The 17,683-nt window shown below is 45.0% G+C and overlaps 1 protein-coding gene across 1 annotated transcript; it reads right to left on the reverse strand.

The window, feature by feature from the left end:
- Nucleotides 1–1,351: 1,351 nt before the first annotated feature.
- MYCN (MYCN proto-oncogene, bHLH transcription factor) lies at nucleotides 1,352–13,212 on the reverse strand. The gene is made up of 3 exons (XM_073625351.1): nucleotides 12,969–13,212; nucleotides 11,311–12,117; nucleotides 1,352–2,948 (listed from the first exon to the last, which is right to left on the reverse strand). Exons 2-3 carry the CDS (start codon nucleotides 12,044–12,046, stop codon nucleotides 2,329–2,331), a joined length of 1,356 nt encoding a protein of 451 aa, XP_073481452.1. The 5' UTR covers nucleotides 12,047–12,117; nucleotides 12,969–13,212; the 3' UTR covers nucleotides 1,352–2,328.
- Between the last annotated feature and the right edge of the window lie 4,471 nt (nucleotides 13,213–17,683).

The following is a 17,683-nucleotide window of genomic DNA, read 5'->3' on the forward strand; positions in this document are numbered from 1 at the left end:
TTCTTCTTCACTGATGTGCGGTGATGAGGCTGCACTGATAAGCTGCACTTAATGGACACTGATTGGCACTAATGAAGCTGCCCTGATTAACAGTGATGTCACAGAATAGCCAGTTATCGGCTTTCCTTTCCCCACTCTGCGATAGCACTGAGGAAAGTAAATGCCGATATCCAGCATTTGTTTACATGTGTTCAAGGAAGGAAAGGGTGACCCCTGGAAGTCACACATCTATGGTGTCCTGCTACGATGAATGGAGTGGCAACCTCGGTCTGGACTCCGACCATGCCACACCACCAACGCGTTTCACTCTGCCCCCGGCTTAGTAATGACTGAGGAGTACAGGCTGAGGTTGCCACTCCATTCATTGTAGCAGGACACCATAGATGTGCGACTTCCAGGGGGTCACCCTTTCCTTCCTTGAACCTTTGTAGGAGCCAGGACGGGCTCTATTCCCTGTCAGCACTCTAGAAGCAGCAGCGGATGCATTGTCTACATACCCCCTCCCTATCGAGCCTGAGCGTTGCGCACACTTTTCCCAGGTCACATTTGTTTACATGTGACCAGCTGTGATTGGACACAGTTAATCACATGGTAAAGGGCCACTGTGATTGGCCCTTTACCTCGATCAGCTGTGTCTGAAGGACACAGCCATCACAGAGCGTGCCTGATGCATGTCCTGTGGGGCAGGGTTCTTAGAGGACTTCAATGGATGCCCTCCCAGAACTGGACAACCTTGCAGTAGCCATCTTTCAGCTATAGCATGGTCGGCAAGTAGGAGGGGGATACAGATGGCTAACAAAAGCCCAGGCACCAGGACACAATTTCTAGGTGCCATGGCAACCTGGGATTTGTTGATCCCTGTTCCAAGCTATACTTTTGGCAAGTGAGACTGCCCATTACTATAGCGAGGCTCAGGGGGTGTTGGACTGGGCTCTTCACCAATCAACCCAGAAGTATCTACATATCTGAGCCCTCAGCATTTTGGACATGTGGAGCACTTAAAAGAAAAATAGACCTTGTGTGCAGGCACCTGGAGGTGGCTTATGTGCTGACAGCCCTGAACTAGGGTAAGTATTTTAAATTTAATGCCCACTTTAACATACAAAGGATGTTCTTTAGACCTTTCTGTATGCAATACTACTCTCCTGAGCTTGCTGTAAGAGAAATTTAACTCCTTAAAACCATAAAGAAATCCCAGGCATTGTTTTTTCACTATTTATTTTCATAAACATGAGGTATTTCAAAGTGCTAGAAGAAGAAGCACTAAAAATGTACATTGGTTGAAAAAGAATGGTAAAAAAAAAAAAAAAAAAAAAAAAAAAAAAAAAAAAAAAAAAAAACAAAAAAAAAAAAAAAAAAAAAAAAAAAACAGAACTCCAAAATCCTCTGGTTCTATGTGCCAAACATGAACAAATACAATTAAAAAACAGGAAAAAGAGACAAACAGGCTAAGAAAACAAGGCATATATAACTTTCTTTACAAAAAGTTCTTTGTTCAAAAGGTGATAAAAGTAATATCTACTCAAAACTTTCACAACTCATTTTCATACGAAAATATAAGTATCAAATTTAGTTATGTATCAGCATTATACTAAAGTATACAGGCAGTGTAAGAATTAGTCCAGTACATAACAAGAGATTAAACAATATATTTGTATACAAAAAAACATGCTCCTCAAACATTGAGGTGTTACAGTACTTAGGTCTGAACTTCCAGTCGCATATTGGTAGTGAGAGCTATCAAGTGTAGCCCAAGTAAATTGTACAAAAAGGCAAAAAAAAAGGAGTATTAAATGGTATATACAGAAATTCCTCCAGAGGTACAAGTGCTAACCCCAGAACAGTAACAGCTGTTACAAATTGAGCACCATAAAGGAAAAAAAAAAAAAAAAAAAAACCAAAGAAAAAAAACTGAGGCTATTACAAAAAAAAAAATCAGCAGCTCAAAATAAAAAAAATAAAAAAAAAAAAAAACAAACAACCACATGAAAACATCTAAAAAGTACATAAGTAACAAAAAACAATATATATCCAAAAACAGAGATAACACAACAGTAAATTATTTGGCAGTCTACTTAACTCCTCAAAAGATAGTATCCAGTTGTTTCAGAACCACAAATCAAAATAACATCTAATACAAAAAATTGTATTTCATCTGTAGAGTGAACTGGATTTGAAATTAAGCCAACATTCGTAACGTCAAAAATGCTTAAATCTGTTTTTTTTTTTTTTTTTCATTTTTTTTCCTTTTAAAGAATCAAAAATTGTGCAAAGTGGCAGTGACAGTTCAGAATAGGAGGGAAAACAAAAAAACAAAAAACAGAACGTTTAGCAAGTCCGGGAGTTTTCAATCTTCTTAACCAACTGTTGCTGTCTAAGCTGCAATTTTTCTTTCTCCAGTAATAATTTTTCTTCTTCATCCTGAAGGGAATGAACATATTCAGTGGCTTTTTTCAAGATAACAACTTTTGCGGCTTTGTCATTTTTAATAAGTTCTGGTACATGGTCCCTTAAGGTTAGGAAACTCGACCTCAGGTCATTGCGGCGCTGGCGTTCAAGAATATTGTGGTTGCGCCTCCGCTCGCTGTCTTCAGAGTCGTAATTGCGAGGGCTGGAGCTTTTAGACTTTGGTTGTACCACATTCTTTACAGGCCGAGCAGCCTCACTTTTCTGCTTTTTCTGAGGAGGAGCTACCTCTTCTGTCTCCATGTATGGGGAAGGTGCGGCATAGTTGTGTTGTTGATGGACTGGAGCGCACCTCTTAAGAATGAGTTCAGTAGGCAGGTTCTTTGTCGAGGTGGGGTTGATGTTTTTTGAGCGTAAAATCGTTGGGGAGGTAACTGCTCTGTTAGAAGAGGATCGCCTTTTCTCCACTGTCACAACATCTATTTCTTCCTCTTCTTCGTCCTCATCATCCTCATCATCCTCTTCTTCTTCATCATCATCATCTAAAAAGAAATAAAAAAAAAAACACACATTAGGTTTCCTATACATTAATTCATTAAGACTTTTCATTCCAAAGAATTTTAATAAAGGTTTTTTTTAAGTATAAGCATAGAGATGATATAATCAAATTTTTCGCAAGACAGTATAAGCAGTAGTTAGGCTGCAAAACATACAATACATCAAATTTAACAGTATGTCAAATGGACTGGTTGAAACCGGTAACGTTTCACAAGTAGCTCAAATATATCAAGAATTGTATAGCCTTACATGGTCCTTCTTGGAGAGGGATCAAGCCTAGACCTGTGGAAGAGGCAACATTCTTGGGTCTGTGAAGGCATGTGAAGGTCCCTCCAAGTAGGAGGAAAAGGGTGTCGGGAATGAGGGAGAGAAAGGAAAAAAGAAAAAGGAAAAAACAAAAGAGGGGGGGGGGTATGGGGGAGGTGGAGTTGGACAGTTGATTAGTACTATATTCTCTTGTCTTTTAATGGAGTTTTAATAAAGGCGTTATAGGGGTATGAATTCTGATGTACAGTGTTCGTTTGGTATGACGAGTATAGTAATAAGTGCTGGTATGTAGTCCTAAGAGCCCAGAGACATACTCCCTTGTCTCTAGGTTCTGTCTTTTAACGTGGGTCAAACACCCGACAGCTATTAATATTTTAGACTCTTGTAAGCCTGGTGTATTCTGCTGATTCTGTCTGCCAGCATGCCCAGGTTTTGCAGAATTTGGTGGGGGTTTCTTGGGCCTGGTGTATTAAGTTCTCCATTTATACAGTTTTTCTAACGCGTTGCAGCCATTCTGCTATTGTTGGGGGTGGGGGGTTGTCTTTCCAATGCGTCGGGATGCACATTTTGGCCGCATTGAAATTCATCAAGACTTTTATATTGCTTCCCCCCTCCCTGGGAACTCAAAGCACTGATCAAATCGGTGTTGGGGCAGAAAGGAGGCGAGGCAGCCATCTTGGGGGCACGCTCAGTGGAATATCATACTAGGGACAATTTTACACAGGTGACAATTAGCCTACCAGTATGTCTTTGGAGTGTGAGAGAAAACCGGAGTAGCCGGTGGAAACACATGTAAACAAATAAAAAACATGGAAACTGAGGATATGAACAGAAGACCCCAGTGCTGCAAGGCACTACCTAATGATGGAGCAGAAATCAAATAAACCAAACGTTTGCCAACAATATTTTAAAGGACAGTCCAGAAAAACATTCAAATATGGATGTTGGATTTAAAGTGGAAGTTTACCCTAAAATCTCTAAATCTACTTGCATCCACAATCTAAGACTAACCTATCTAGCCCTGTAAAGAAGAAATCGATATACATACCTTTTCTGAAGCCAATCTGGTCCGGTCTCCAGCAGTGGAAACTCTGCAAAAGGAGACAAAGGCTGGGAAATGCCAGGGAAGGGATGTCACCCATAGAGTTACTATGGGGCTTCCGTTGTCCGCTGTCTCCTCTGCACATGCCTACACAGAGAAGACGCCGCTGACAGCTTAACGTAAGACCGGACCGCAGTGGTTTCAGAAAAGGTATGTATAGTGATTTCTTCTTTACAGGGCTAGATAGGTTAGTCTTAGAGTGTGGATATCAGTAGATTTATAGATTTTATTAGGGTGAACCACTTTAATCACTGTTTTTTAAATCTCTGGGAGACTCCAATGGCCATAATTTGACACAAAAGCTGGCATCTCATCTCCAGTGGCCATTGAGAGGGACCGAGGGCTATAACGGTTGACTAAAGCTGGCAATAGATGGTGCGATTTTCTTTCCTGTAACCACGGGTTACAGGAAAGAAAAATCGCCGGTTTCCCCCATCAAAACAGTCAGCGTTGATAAAGGAATCCCTCCAGTGGAGCTATTGTGTTCTCCCAGTGTATGTGTGTGTGTGGGGGGGGGGGGGGGGGGGAGTTGTCCCTGCAGGGAGAACACACAGCAATTGCTGCTAGCAGCTATAGCCACTGGCAATAAATCACATGAAAAATCTGTTTTCAATTGATGAATCGACTTGGGTACAATCAGCCTGCCCATACATGGCTTGAATCTCGGATGGTCCCCTCTGAACAGTCTATGGCCGGCTTAACTTTTCTGAATCTTTTCAGTCAACTGAAGCCCTTGCTCTCTATTCCTATATTACCCAGTCTACCTACTAAAAGCTACACACATCATGAAGAATGCAGGAAAAAGGAAAAAAAATAAATAAATAAATAAAAAAACATCACACACCACTAAAATTTCTTGGTTTACTTAAAAAAACCAATGGCACAGAGGCAGATTAAAAGATTTCAATACAAACTTTCAAGAGATCTAAAGCACCAGTGAGATTCATCCCATCTGCAAACTGAATGTGTGCACTTTTTTATATTTAATATAGTTAAAAAACCCTTATATTAAAAAGGCCAACAGAAGATGTTGGCCTTCTGCTTAGATTTCTATGGAACAATACACATCTGCCCTCAAAACCCTTCCCAGAGAAAAAATAAATAATTTGATGGCTATAGTTTTTATAGATCTACCGGAGCCGAAAAGCTGCAAATTGTGGAAAGTATTCCCCAGCTTTACCCAATTTGTAGATGGATTGACTCATCACTAGTCACAACCTCTCCTAAAATTGATTAGATTAAGCACAATGGCATAAATTGTACAGTTTCTGAGACGCATTGTGAATAACATAAATTGGAGATTTGCTGTGCTTGGGGAGAAATAAAAGCGCACACTAAAACTGTACAAATCATCTGCCTGGGAGAGACAATCGCTGGGTTTGTTCCGAAAGCACATTGCGCTGCTGGTCAGATCTGTAGGCCCCTCTAAGCCGGGCATTTGGTTTCTAGCCAATAAGACAGCTGTTGTAAGGAAGTGCTTCCTCGGAGCTGTCAAGAAACAAACATGAAAGAGACACACAGGAGCTTAGACTAAATCCCTGTATGTGTGGAAGGCTGTTAGAGGCCTGGGGACACCAACAAAGTAAGTTTGTTTTCAAAGAAAGGATTGCAGTTCTCCTAACACCCTAATGTGGTTATGCTGTGTGGACCTTGTAGAAACAAAGAGTGCCAAGCGCTGCTAGACTCAACACATGGGGGTTAATTTACTAAAACTGGAGAGTGCAAAATCTGGTGCAGCTGTGCATGGTAGACAATCAGCTTCTAACTTCAGCTTGTTCAAGTAAGCTTTGAAAAAAAAAAAAAAGAAAGAGCACACCACACTGGAAGCTGGTTGGTTTCTATGCAGAGCTGCACTAGATTTTGCACTCTCCAGTTTTAGTAATTCAACCTTATTTACTCTCTGTAAGAAGTCAGCAAGTAGACAAATTGATCCACAATTTGGTCTATTCCGACCAATCCTAGCTAACTGCCATTTTTTATTTTTATTGTTTATTATTCTAAGCTTCTGAAAGCAGATCCTATTTAGCAGGAATCATGTACATTTGTAAAATCCTGAGGAGTCAAATTAATGACGTTTGTGATTCTCCACTGATTAGACAAATCTACACATACATGTTGAAGAAAATAAAGTTGTGTTTTGCTGAAAAGGATCAGATTCACTCGATTTGCTGATGGAACGTAGCGGTGAAAAAAAAAAAAAGTGTTCAATACACGACTCCTGCTTATTAATTACACAGCAATTTGCTGTAACTGCGATCATTACTAGCTATATATTGCCAACAGTTGTGAGCCAGTATCTGTGCCAGGCTTAAAACTAGAAAAGACCAGCCTATCTTCTAGCTTGGTATTCAATTCCAACATACACAGTATGGAAGAGATTTCATAATTGTCCAGAGACACAGATGACATTAGATGTGAAAGATGAAGGATATCTGGAAACCATAACTCTACTGAGCATAGCTATATAATAGATCAAAAACAAACACACATTATCATATTTGTAGCAAACTACCATTGGTTTATTAAATCTAATAAATCCAAAGATCTTAGTAATTTCTGTAGTCATATCGGCACCACGTCAGACTCAAGTTGTAATGCTGGATGAAAATATGCGCAAGCTGAATCCAAGATGATGTACTTAAAACGCCCTCTGGCTTAGGAGCTTCTGGAAGCCCCTCCTCTCTACATAGGTAGGAAGGTTAATGTTCAAAGATCCCCCCATTAGCAAGTTCACATAGGGAGGGTTCACACCTAGGTGAGTTTCGCATGCATTTTTATATACTGAATACTACAGGAAGAGATTGCTTAAACAGCATAATTGGGCACCTCAGTGCTGTGCAATGGCATCAGTGGGGTATGACAGTAGGCTACACAAGTGTCCTGAATGCCGTTCTAATGCTCTGCTGCCCCAAAACTGCGTACATTCATGGTGCACTAAACACAAAACCAGTCTCCTGTTGGTGCTATAACTCCCCCTTCCCCAAGGTATAATGCAAAAAACATTCTTAAAAAGGTTACCTATAGCCACAAGCTATAGTGTTCACACATACAGAGTCACTAAAGGCTTTTTTTTTTTTTTTTTTTTTTTAATTGCCCCAATAACATAGTAACTTACAACAGAAAGCAGAATACCGATTTACAATGAGAACTGAAATCACCAAGTGGGGCCAATTAACAGGCTTGCCTTCCTAGATCTGCAGAGAGAGAGCAGTCTAAGCCTTTGCTTTTAAATGGTTGTGGCTACCACATGCAAATGAGAAATGGTCAAACACAGGAGCTAAGATTACTGTCCATATATGATGCTCACATTCATTGATGTGCCAGCAAAGCAAGTTTTTAACAGATAGGAAACCCTGATAATACAGACTAGATCTACAGCCTAATTATTAGGGTGATGGAGCACACCCCTTTACACTGGTGGCCAGAGGGAGGCACGCCCCTTTACATTGCTGGCCAGAGAGAGAGAGGCACGCCCCCTCTTTACATTGCTGGCCAGAGAGAGAGAGGCACGCCCCCTCTTTACATTGCTGGCCAGAGAGAGAAAGGCACGCCCCCTCTTTACATTGCTGGCCAGAGAGAGAGAGAGAGAGAGAGAGAGAGAGAGAGAGAGAGGCACACGCCCTCTTTACATTGCTGGCCAGAGAGAGAGGCACGCCCCCTCTTTACATTGCGAGAGAGAGAGGCACGCCCCCTCTTTACATTGCTGTCCAGAGAGAGAGGCACGCCCCCTCTTTACATTGCTGTCCAGAGAGAGAGGCACGCCCCCCCCTTTACATTGCTGTCCAGAGAGAGAGGCACGCCCCCCCCTTTACATTGCTGTCCAGAGATAGAGGCACGCCCCCCCCTTTACATTGCTGTCCAGAGAGAGAGGCACGCCCCCCCCTTTACATTGCTGTCCAGAGAGAGAGGCACGCCCCCCCCTTTACATTGCTGTCCAGAGAGAGAGGCACGCCCCCCCCTTTACATTGCTGTCCAGAGAGAGAGGCACGCCCCCCCTTTACATTGCTGTCCAGAGAGAGAGAGGCACGCCCCCCCTTTACATTGCTGGCCAGCGAGAGAGAGGCACGCCCCCCCTTTACATTGCTGGCCAGCGAGAGAGAGGCACGCCCCCCCTTTACATTGCTGGCCAGCGAGAGAGAGGCACGCCCCCCCTTTACATTGCTGGCCAGCGAGAGAGGCACGCCCCCCCTTTACATTGCTGGCCAGCGAGAGAGAGGCACGCCCCCCCTTTACATTGCTGGCCAGCGAGAGAGAGGCACGCCCCCCCCTTACATTGCTGGCCAGCGAGAGAGAGGCACGCCCCCCCCCTTTACATTGCTGGCCAGCAAGAGAGGCACGCCCCCCCCCCTTTACATTGCTGGCCAGCAAGAGAGGCACGCCCCCCCCTTTACATTGCTGGCCAGCAAGAGAGGCATGCCCCCCCTTTACATTGCTGGCCAGCAAGAGAGGCACGCCCCCCCCTTTACATTGCTGGCCCGAGGGAGGCACGCCCCCTTTACATTGCTGGCCCGAGGGAGGCACGCCCCCTTTACATTGCTGGCCCGAGGGAGGCACGCCCCCTTTACATTGCTGGACCGAGGGAGGCACGCCCCCTTTACATTGCTGGCCCGAGGGAGGCACGCCCCCTTTACATTGCTGGCCTGAGGGAGGCTCGCCCCCCTTACACTGGTGGCCGAGGGAGGCACGTCCCCTTACACTGGTGGCCCGAGGGAGGCACGTCCCCTTACACTGGTGGTCATTGGGGGAATACCCCCTTTACATTGGTGATCACTGGAACAAATGCCCCCTTATATTGCTGGTCAGTGGGAAGAGTGCCCCTTACTGTCATGGTCAGTGGGAAGGATCCTCCTTCTTACAAATGGCTTAAAAGATCATTGGTGTCAGTGGTTACCTATCTAAGAGGCAGAAACTGTTCAATGCGGAGGAACCGCTAGCAACCTTTGGAGGAACCCTGGATGAGAAAGGCTGTTTTATTAGAATAAGATTATGGTAGCTGGCTATATAACACAAACCTTGCAAGCAGAAGCCATTTACCTTTGTAAAAAAAAATAAATAAATAAATGTAAATAAAAAGCAAATATAAAAGAGGAGGTCTAATAAAAGAGGAAAGGAAAACCTTGAGTGGCTATATCCTAATTAGTAGGGCAGTGGGATAAAGGGTAGACTGAGGGGCTTGCTGGCAACATGGCGCTGTAATTCTGCCTGAGAAGCTGCTCTTTAAGTTGCCAGGCATCTGTTACTAGTAACTAACATGATAGGATTACCTTTTAGATATACAGAAAACCCCGTCTGCTGCTTCAGCTGCCTAAAAAAGGTCTCTCTTAATTCAATGAACCCTTTCAGAATTAAAAGCAAAAAAACACCGCCATCTGCTGGCCTCCCAGCTCAATGGGCGGCTGATTGAGTGGCCTGCGCTATGCCTGTTGTATGAGTGAGGTCAAAAGAGAAAAGGACTTTGTGAGCTGGAGTTACCGTGTCAGCGCTTTCAAGAGCTTCTATTCTAATAAAACGAACATTTTTTTTTTTCAGTCCGCTGCTTACTGTTACAGCTAATGAATATTGCAGAGAGCACTGCCTGCCCTTGACCTGAGTAAATCTTGCTTCTAACCTTGAATATGCTTGCTGAATGCATCTTACTTCCAAACAAACAAGAGCTACCTTACCCTACTATTCAAACCTGATTCTATGCAGAAGAGATTTTTAGCTCATAGAGCATCAAAACCCATCAAAGGGTCAGCAAAAGATTGAAGAGTCAGCCCTGAGGTCCTTCAGAAGAACTACAACTAATCACCGAGCAGCACAAAGGGAGATTATGTTGAAAACAAAATGATTGACGTAAATAATACAAACACACTAAACCTTGATTGTAAAATTACAGCACCCATTATTTCAGGGGATAAAAAGACACAACAAGCTAGGCATTGCCTACAAGTAATAACTTGATATCAAGACTTTCTACAGATGAAGCTTAGAGTGACTCATTTTATTCTACTCTGCTCAACACACCCACAAACTCAAAGTGCTTAGGTCCTGGGTGAGAAGTGCCAATGCCAACCGTCTGTGACCTTCTGTCGGACACATAGAAAGGGCTTTGGGGCTTATTCCAAACATTTTAAAAGATGGTTCTGTGCAGAAACCCATAGCAAGCAATCAGAGATGTGTCAAGTACATTCCATGTCCATGCAGGAGCTATGCATACATAGGTCCTGAATGAGAAGTGGCAAAGCCAACATTTGGTGACCTTCTGTGGAACATCTAAAAAGGGCTTCTGGGCTTATTCAAAAAACATTCTAAGGATGGTACTGGGCAGAAACCCACAGTAGGCAATCAGAGATGTGCCAAGTACACTCCATGTCCATGTAGGACCTATGCATACATAGATCCTGGGTGAGAAGTGGCAATGCCAATGGTTGGTGACCTTCAGTGGAACACCTAAAATGGAACTTAGTCCAAGCATTTTAAGCACAGAGCTTTTGCAGAAACCCATTGCAGGCAATCAGATGTGCCAAGAGCACTCCATGTCAATGCAAGGCCTATGTATACATAGGTCTTGGGTGAGAAGTGGCAATGCCAATGATTGGTGATCTTCCCTGGAATACCTAAAAGGCCTTCTGGGATTATTCCAAACATTTTAAGGCTGGTGCTACTGTGCAGAAAACCATAGCAGGCAATCAGAGATGTGCCAAGTACACTCCACGTCCATGCTGAAGAAAGCTAAGTTTGGACCGGTTTCTAGAGGTTGCTGCACTGCTGGTTGCACTATTATATAATATGTAGAACTTTCAACATATAATACAACCTTACTCATAATTGTTTTGTATAATATATATATATATATATATATATATATATATATATATATATATATATATATATATTTTATTACTACATATATAGTACAATGTACATGAAGGTACCTCATTGTCTGTTATGTGCATACTACTACAGAGTACCAGCAGCACACATGGTCTACTTACCAGACTCACTGTGACTCTCATCTCCAGAGCTGGTGCTGTTTCGACACGGCTGGGCGCAGCTCCTGGTGGGTAAAGAAGATGGCACAGTGGCTGAGGATACGGCACTGATGGGTGTAGCAGCCTGGGCATTTCTGCAGCTCTCTCCTTTATTGACTGGGAAGGGGAAAACCACCGCCGGGTCCACGCAGTGAGAAGCAGGGTTGTTCAAATCCTCTCCTTGCACCAGTAGGTTGCTGGCAGTAGGGGTGCCAGTCTGATTGGGGGTTCCAGATTCTACAATCGCGGTAGCCTTCCCGAGCTTCTCGTTGACAGCCCTCTCCAGCTTCTCCCTGGCAGAAAAGCCACTCCACATACAGTCCTGAATGATGATGGACTTGAGGTTGCAAGGGGACAAACCCAGCTCGTTGCTCTGCGGCAAACCCCAGCCCGAACCCCCCAGCAAGTCTGCTTCGGGGGGCAGCAGCAAGAACTCCGACGCCCAATCCAAGGCATCCCCGTCCCCTGGTAAGCCATACTCAAGCAAGGGCCCCTGTCCAGGAGACAACGGGTCACTCTGCAACCCAGCTCGACTAGGGGAGAGAGGAGGAGTGGGGAGCAGCTCAAACTTCTTCCAGATGTCTTCTCCTGGGGGAGCACAGTCCGGTCCGCACAGATAAAAGTCATCCTCGTCTGGGTAGAAACAAGGCTGCAGGGAGTCAAACTCCAGGTCGGGGTTCTTGCTCACCACCCCGGGCATCTTTCAGCTCCTCCTGGCTAACCAAGAAAACGACCAGAGACGGCTTATCCAAAGACCCAGCCAGCCACTATCTGCAAGAGAGAGAGACAGACTCCAGTCACGACTAGGATACAAACACTCAGATCCAGGTGAACAGCAATAGGATGAAACTGCCAATGGTCCATGCAGTTTTTTTTTTTTTGGGGGGGGGGGGGGGGGGATGCAACGAAAAGGATGCACAGGGGGCTCTGCTCCTGGAAACAGGGCTCTGCACCATTCGCTAGCAACACCCACACAGACTGATCTCACTGCACTGTGCCTGCTGAATGGATAAAGATGCAAAAAAAAAAAAAAAAACCCGTACAGACCGCTCCTGGGTGGCATCTATAGGTCTGTGTACCAAACACACTCAGTTATGTCATTTAGACAGATCACATCTCTTGACGTTAATCACTTTTGCAAGCCCCCCCCCCGCTGCCCCGATTAGAATAATGGCATGCACTCTCTAGAAAGACAAGACACTAGTTCTAGGTGGAGCTGTGCCCATGGTATACCAGCTGGCAGCCGACAGCAGACGCTACAAGGGAACAAAAATCACAAAAAATGCATGCATTTTACAAAAAAAAAAAAAAAAAAATATGTGTATGTATGTATGTATATTTATATATTGCAAAATGATCCCAGATCTTTAATATCGGGGATCTGCTAGATCAACCTATAGCTGCTCCCCTTCTGACAGCCTACAAGGTGTGACAAGTAGAGGTGATGTTGTGCCAGGGTGGTAACCCCTAGCAACAGCATCCTGCCTCTGGAGCTGTGCATGCCTGTTGCTATGGGTAATCACTGTCTCTAAGCAATGACTAAGTGCAGGCATTGGCAGAAGGAGGACAGGGCACGCTGGAAGACAAGTGCAGCAATGCCAGGCAATGTAGAGGCTGCTTACCTGTGTGTGTCCCTGGCTGTGCAGCACTCCCTCCTCTCCCTGCACTCTGCACACTGTCACTGCATGCACTTCCAAGCTGCTGGATATTATTAAGTAAAAAAAAAAAAAAAAAATGACACACCCGGGAGAAAGGGAGGCGGATAGAGAGGGAGAGAGAGACAGGGAGAAGAGACAAGACCCAATTTCACCCCACCTCCCCCCCTCCTCTTTGCTTCATCAGCCATCCTACTTGGGAGGTGCAACTTGTTTCGCGCCAAAATGCCTCCTGCCTCCTCCTCACCCCCCTTCCTCCTCCTTCACTGGGAAATGTGAGCCGCCTGCTGCTTATCGCCCAATAGGTTTCCGGCTCACAGGGGCAGCCGGCCGTGCAGCTCTTCAAAGGGCTAAGAGAGAGGAGAGGGGGGGCAGGCAGATGGGAGGCTGCTCCATTATACAGGCTGCCCATGGTGTGTGTGTGTGTGTTGCTGGCCACACAGCCTGAGAGCAGGAGCAGGAGGAGGAGGAGGGGAGAGGCGGCCTATAGATGTGTGTGAGATCATTGTCTCTATACATTGTTACACCAGAAATGCACTCATTGCACACAAGCTGCTCCTCACAGAGCTGTGCATCTCACACAGGCTTCTCTTTCCTAACAGTATATGTAATATGTTACACCACAAGCCCAACACTGCACTACCTACTCCCAGCTGCAGGCTGTGCATCATGTATATCTCACTACACACAGCCTGAGGGGCTTTCTCCTTCCTCATATTATGCATTGTTTCACTAGGTGCCCAGCACTGCATCTATATATTGTGCTTGTCTCACCTCACACACACAACATAAGGGGCTTTTTCCTTCCCAATATTATGCATTTTACTGCACCTATATATTGCACTTGTCTCACTTCACACACGCACAACATAAGGGGCTTTCTCCTTCCCAATATTATGTATTTTACTGCACCTATATATTGTGCTTGTCTCACCTCACACACACAACATAAGGGGCTTTTTCCTTCCCAATATTATGCATTTTACTGCACCTATATATTGCACTTGTCTCACTTCACACACGCACAACATAAGGGGCTTTCTCCTTCCCAATATTATGTATTTTACTGCACCTATATATTGTGCTTGTCTCACCTCACACACACAACATAAGGGGCTTTTTCCTTCCCAATATTATGCATTTTACTGCACCTATATATTGCACTTGTCTCACTTCACACACGCACAACATAAGGGGCTTTTTCCATCCCAATATTATGCATTATACTGCACCTATATATTGCGCTTGTCTCACCTCACACACACAACATAAGGGGCTTTTTCCATCCCAATATTATGCATTATACTGCACTTGTCTCACCACACACACAACATAAGGGGCTTTCTCCTTCCCAATATTATGCGCTAATCACAGCCAGTGATACATTTCACGATCTCTGCAGCCGCACTTCGGGACATTGTCTCACTGCTTGTGATTAGCGCTCCGCAGTGCCGACTTCCTGGCGGGCTCTGCACGTGCTGTTTGCGAACACACCTGAGCTCATCCTTATCATGCATTATGTTGCACCGGGTGCCCAGCACGGCACCTATATTGCACTTGTCTTACCACACACAAACACTGAGGGAGCATCTCCTTTCCAATATTATGCATTATGGTTCATATTTTGCACCAGGTGCCCAGTACTTCATTGGCTGCTGCCCTTCCAGCTTCAAGCTGTGAATGTTTTATATTAGATGTACATCTCAGCACACAGGACCAGAGGGGGCTTTCTGCTTCACAATATTACACCAGGTGCCCAGCACTGCACTGATACAGTATACTACAATTATATTAGATATAGTCTCACCACGCAGAACCTGAGGGGCTTTCTCCTTCCCAATATTTTTAAGGGCCAAATCACACTGGAATGGGCTGAAAAATGAATGCACTACTTTAAAAAAAAACACCCTGCAATGGGATTGCACGGTACTGTGGCACTATGTGCTCCGGTGCAGGCAAACACTTTGCAAACTGCATTTGGGGTGTTGCTGACACAACGATACATTGACACTGGCAGTGGCGGGTTTCTGCACCACGTTCTGGTGTGAACGGGCCCTTAAACGTTGTACCAGGTGCCCAGCACTGCACCTATATAGTGCACATAGATGTGTATCTCACCGCACAGAAAACCTGAGGGGCTTTCTTCTTAAATTGTTTAAAATTGCGCACCGGGTGCCAAATACTTAATTGGCTGCTGCCCTAACAGCTTGGAGCTATGCATGCTTTATAGTAGATATACATCTCACCACAGGACCTGAGGGGGCTTTCTCCTTCCTAACATTGTTTTAATATTTTGCACCAGATACCCAGCGCTGCACTTATATTAGATGTCTCACCACAGTGAACCTGAGGGGCTTTTGCCTCCCTAAAGGCTCGTTCACACTTGACTAAATTTCTAACGCTCAACAAAAGTATGGGCGTCAGACAGGCATCAACGAGCTTAAGAACCCCTTTAAGACTGGGGCGTTTTTCAGGCACTTTTGGGCTTCAAATAGCGCCTGAAAAACACCTCCCGTGCAGTGCTTTCACACTGGGGCGCTGCGCTGGCAGGACGTTAAAAAATGTCCTACAAGCAGCATCTTTGGGGCGGTGAAGGAGTATTGTATACACAACTCCTCCGCTAGTGGATGAATAGCGGCGCTAAAATGATGGTAAAGCGCCGCTAAGACTAGCAGCGTTTTACTGTCAACGCCACCCGCCCCAGTGTGAAAGCAGTCCTAGTATGGGCATTAGACAGGCGTTTTACAAGCATTAATGAGGAGTTAAAAATGCTCCCCAAACGCCCTGTTTGGTTTTGAAGCGTTTGACGAGCGTTAAAACTGCTCCAGGAATGCCTATTTCATTACAGTAAATGAACGAATCTTGTATCATGTGCATAGGCGTTGATGGGCCTTTTTAACGCCTCTCAAACGCCTGCTCTTAGGGCACTTTCACGCTGGGGCGTTGGCGGTAAAGCGATGCTATTTTTAGCGTGCTTTACCATAGTTTTAGCGTCGCTTTTCAGCCCCTAGCAGGCGCTTTAAACCCCCCTATCGGCTGAAAAAGTGTAAAAAACGCCCGCAAAGCGCCGCTGCCCATTGATTTCAATGGGCAGGGGCGCTTTAGGAGCGGTGTATACACTGCTCCTAAAGCACCTCAAATATGCTGCTTGCAGGACTTTTTTTAGTGGCCAGAGCACTGCTCCAGTGTGAAAGCACTCGGGCTTTCACACTGGAGTGACAGGAGAGGTGCTATAGCTCTATTTTTAGAACTAGAGCGCCTGTAAGGCTCGGTTCACACTGGGGCGACTTGGGATCCGACTTGTACGCCCTCAAGTCGCCCCAAGTCGCCCCAGAAATAGTTTCAATGGGAGTGAACGCTAGCGTCTTAATAGACGCTACTGAAGTCGCTCCGACTTCAGAGCGTACTCCCTGTACTACTTTGATCCGACTTGGTAGGCGACCTGTACCATAGAAATCAATGGAAGTCGCCTCCAAGTCGGATCTCTCTGTAAAGTCAAGCGACTTTGCAGGGAAAACCCCTCCCTCCCCTCCTCCCTCCCAGAGAGCTGATTGGCCACAGGCAAAGTCGCCTGTCATGGAGGCGACTTCAAGTCGCCTTGTAATTTGCTGAAGTCGCGCTGAAGCCGCGTTGAAGTCGCGGTACAAAGTCGCGCTGAAGTCGTGTTGCCCCAGTGTGAACCGACTCTAAAGCGCCTCCGTGTGAAAGTAGCCTTAATGCCAGTGTGAATTCAGCCTAAATGTATACATTCTGTTTAATATTTTGCACCTGAAGCCCAGCACTGCACAGCTCCTTGTTTAGGGGTGTTCATGCTTCATAATGGATGTACATTTCACCACACAGAACCTGAGGAGGCTTCCACCGTCCTAAAATGAGGTTTAATATTTTGCACCAGAAGCCCAGTGCTGCACTTGCTGCTGTTTCCTCAGTTTAGGACTGTGCATGCTTTTTATCAGGTGTGCATCACACCGCAGAGAACCTGGGGGGATTTCCCCTTCCTTTGCACCAGGTGCCCAGCACTCTCAATTTAGGGCTGTGCATGCTTTATATTGGATGTATATCACACAGAACCCATTTTGTACAAGAAGCTCATCACTTTGATGGCTGCTGTTCTTGCAGCCTAAGGATTTGCATGCTTTATATATATAAAAAAAAAAACATCCTACCAGCCAGCCTCTCTTTTCTGTTGCATGGTGTTAATAACCTGCAGTAAATGTTCCTTCCTAAAACAATGCATTATGTTATTATTTTGCTCCAGCACTGCACTGTTTGCTACTTCCAGCCTAGGAATGTGCATGCTTTAAATGAGGTCTATCTCTCTCCAGACAGTCTCTGTTGCATGCTGGGCCCAGCTCCTCATTGGCTACCGCTACTCCTTCCAGAGGTGTGCATGCTTTATGTTGGCTGTACAGCGCATGGCCAATCTTTTTTTTTTTTTTTTTTTTGTATATGGATGGATTTATTACCTGCAGGGCTTTCTTTTTCCTAAAATGACGAAGTATGTTTAATATTTTGCATCAGGAGCCCAGAACTGCAAAGACGGCAGCGGCTGCTCCTTACAGCCTAGGGCAGTGGTTCTCAACCTCAGTCCTCAAGTACCTCCAACCGACCATTTTTGCAGGTTTTCCTTTTTTCCTTTATCTTGCACAGGTGCTTTAAATCAGAGTTAATGGCTTGGTATT

This window comes from Aquarana catesbeiana, linkage group LG04 (genome assembly GCF_042186555.1).
Source record: "Aquarana catesbeiana isolate 2022-GZ linkage group LG04, ASM4218655v1, whole genome shotgun sequence".
Taxonomy (NCBI): Eukaryota; Metazoa; Chordata; class Amphibia; order Anura; family Ranidae; genus Aquarana; species Aquarana catesbeiana.

Excerpts from the sequence above, each read along its gene's own strand:
- MYCN (XM_073625351.1), bottom strand. The coding sequence starts at position 12,046 with ATGCCCGGGGTGGTGAGCAAGAACCCCGACCTGGAGTTTGACTCCCTG. Across the intron at positions 2,949-11,310 it reads TGAGAGTCACAGTGAGTCTG|ATGATGATGATGAAGAAGAA; the intron begins GTAAGTAGACCA and ends ATTTCTTTTTAG.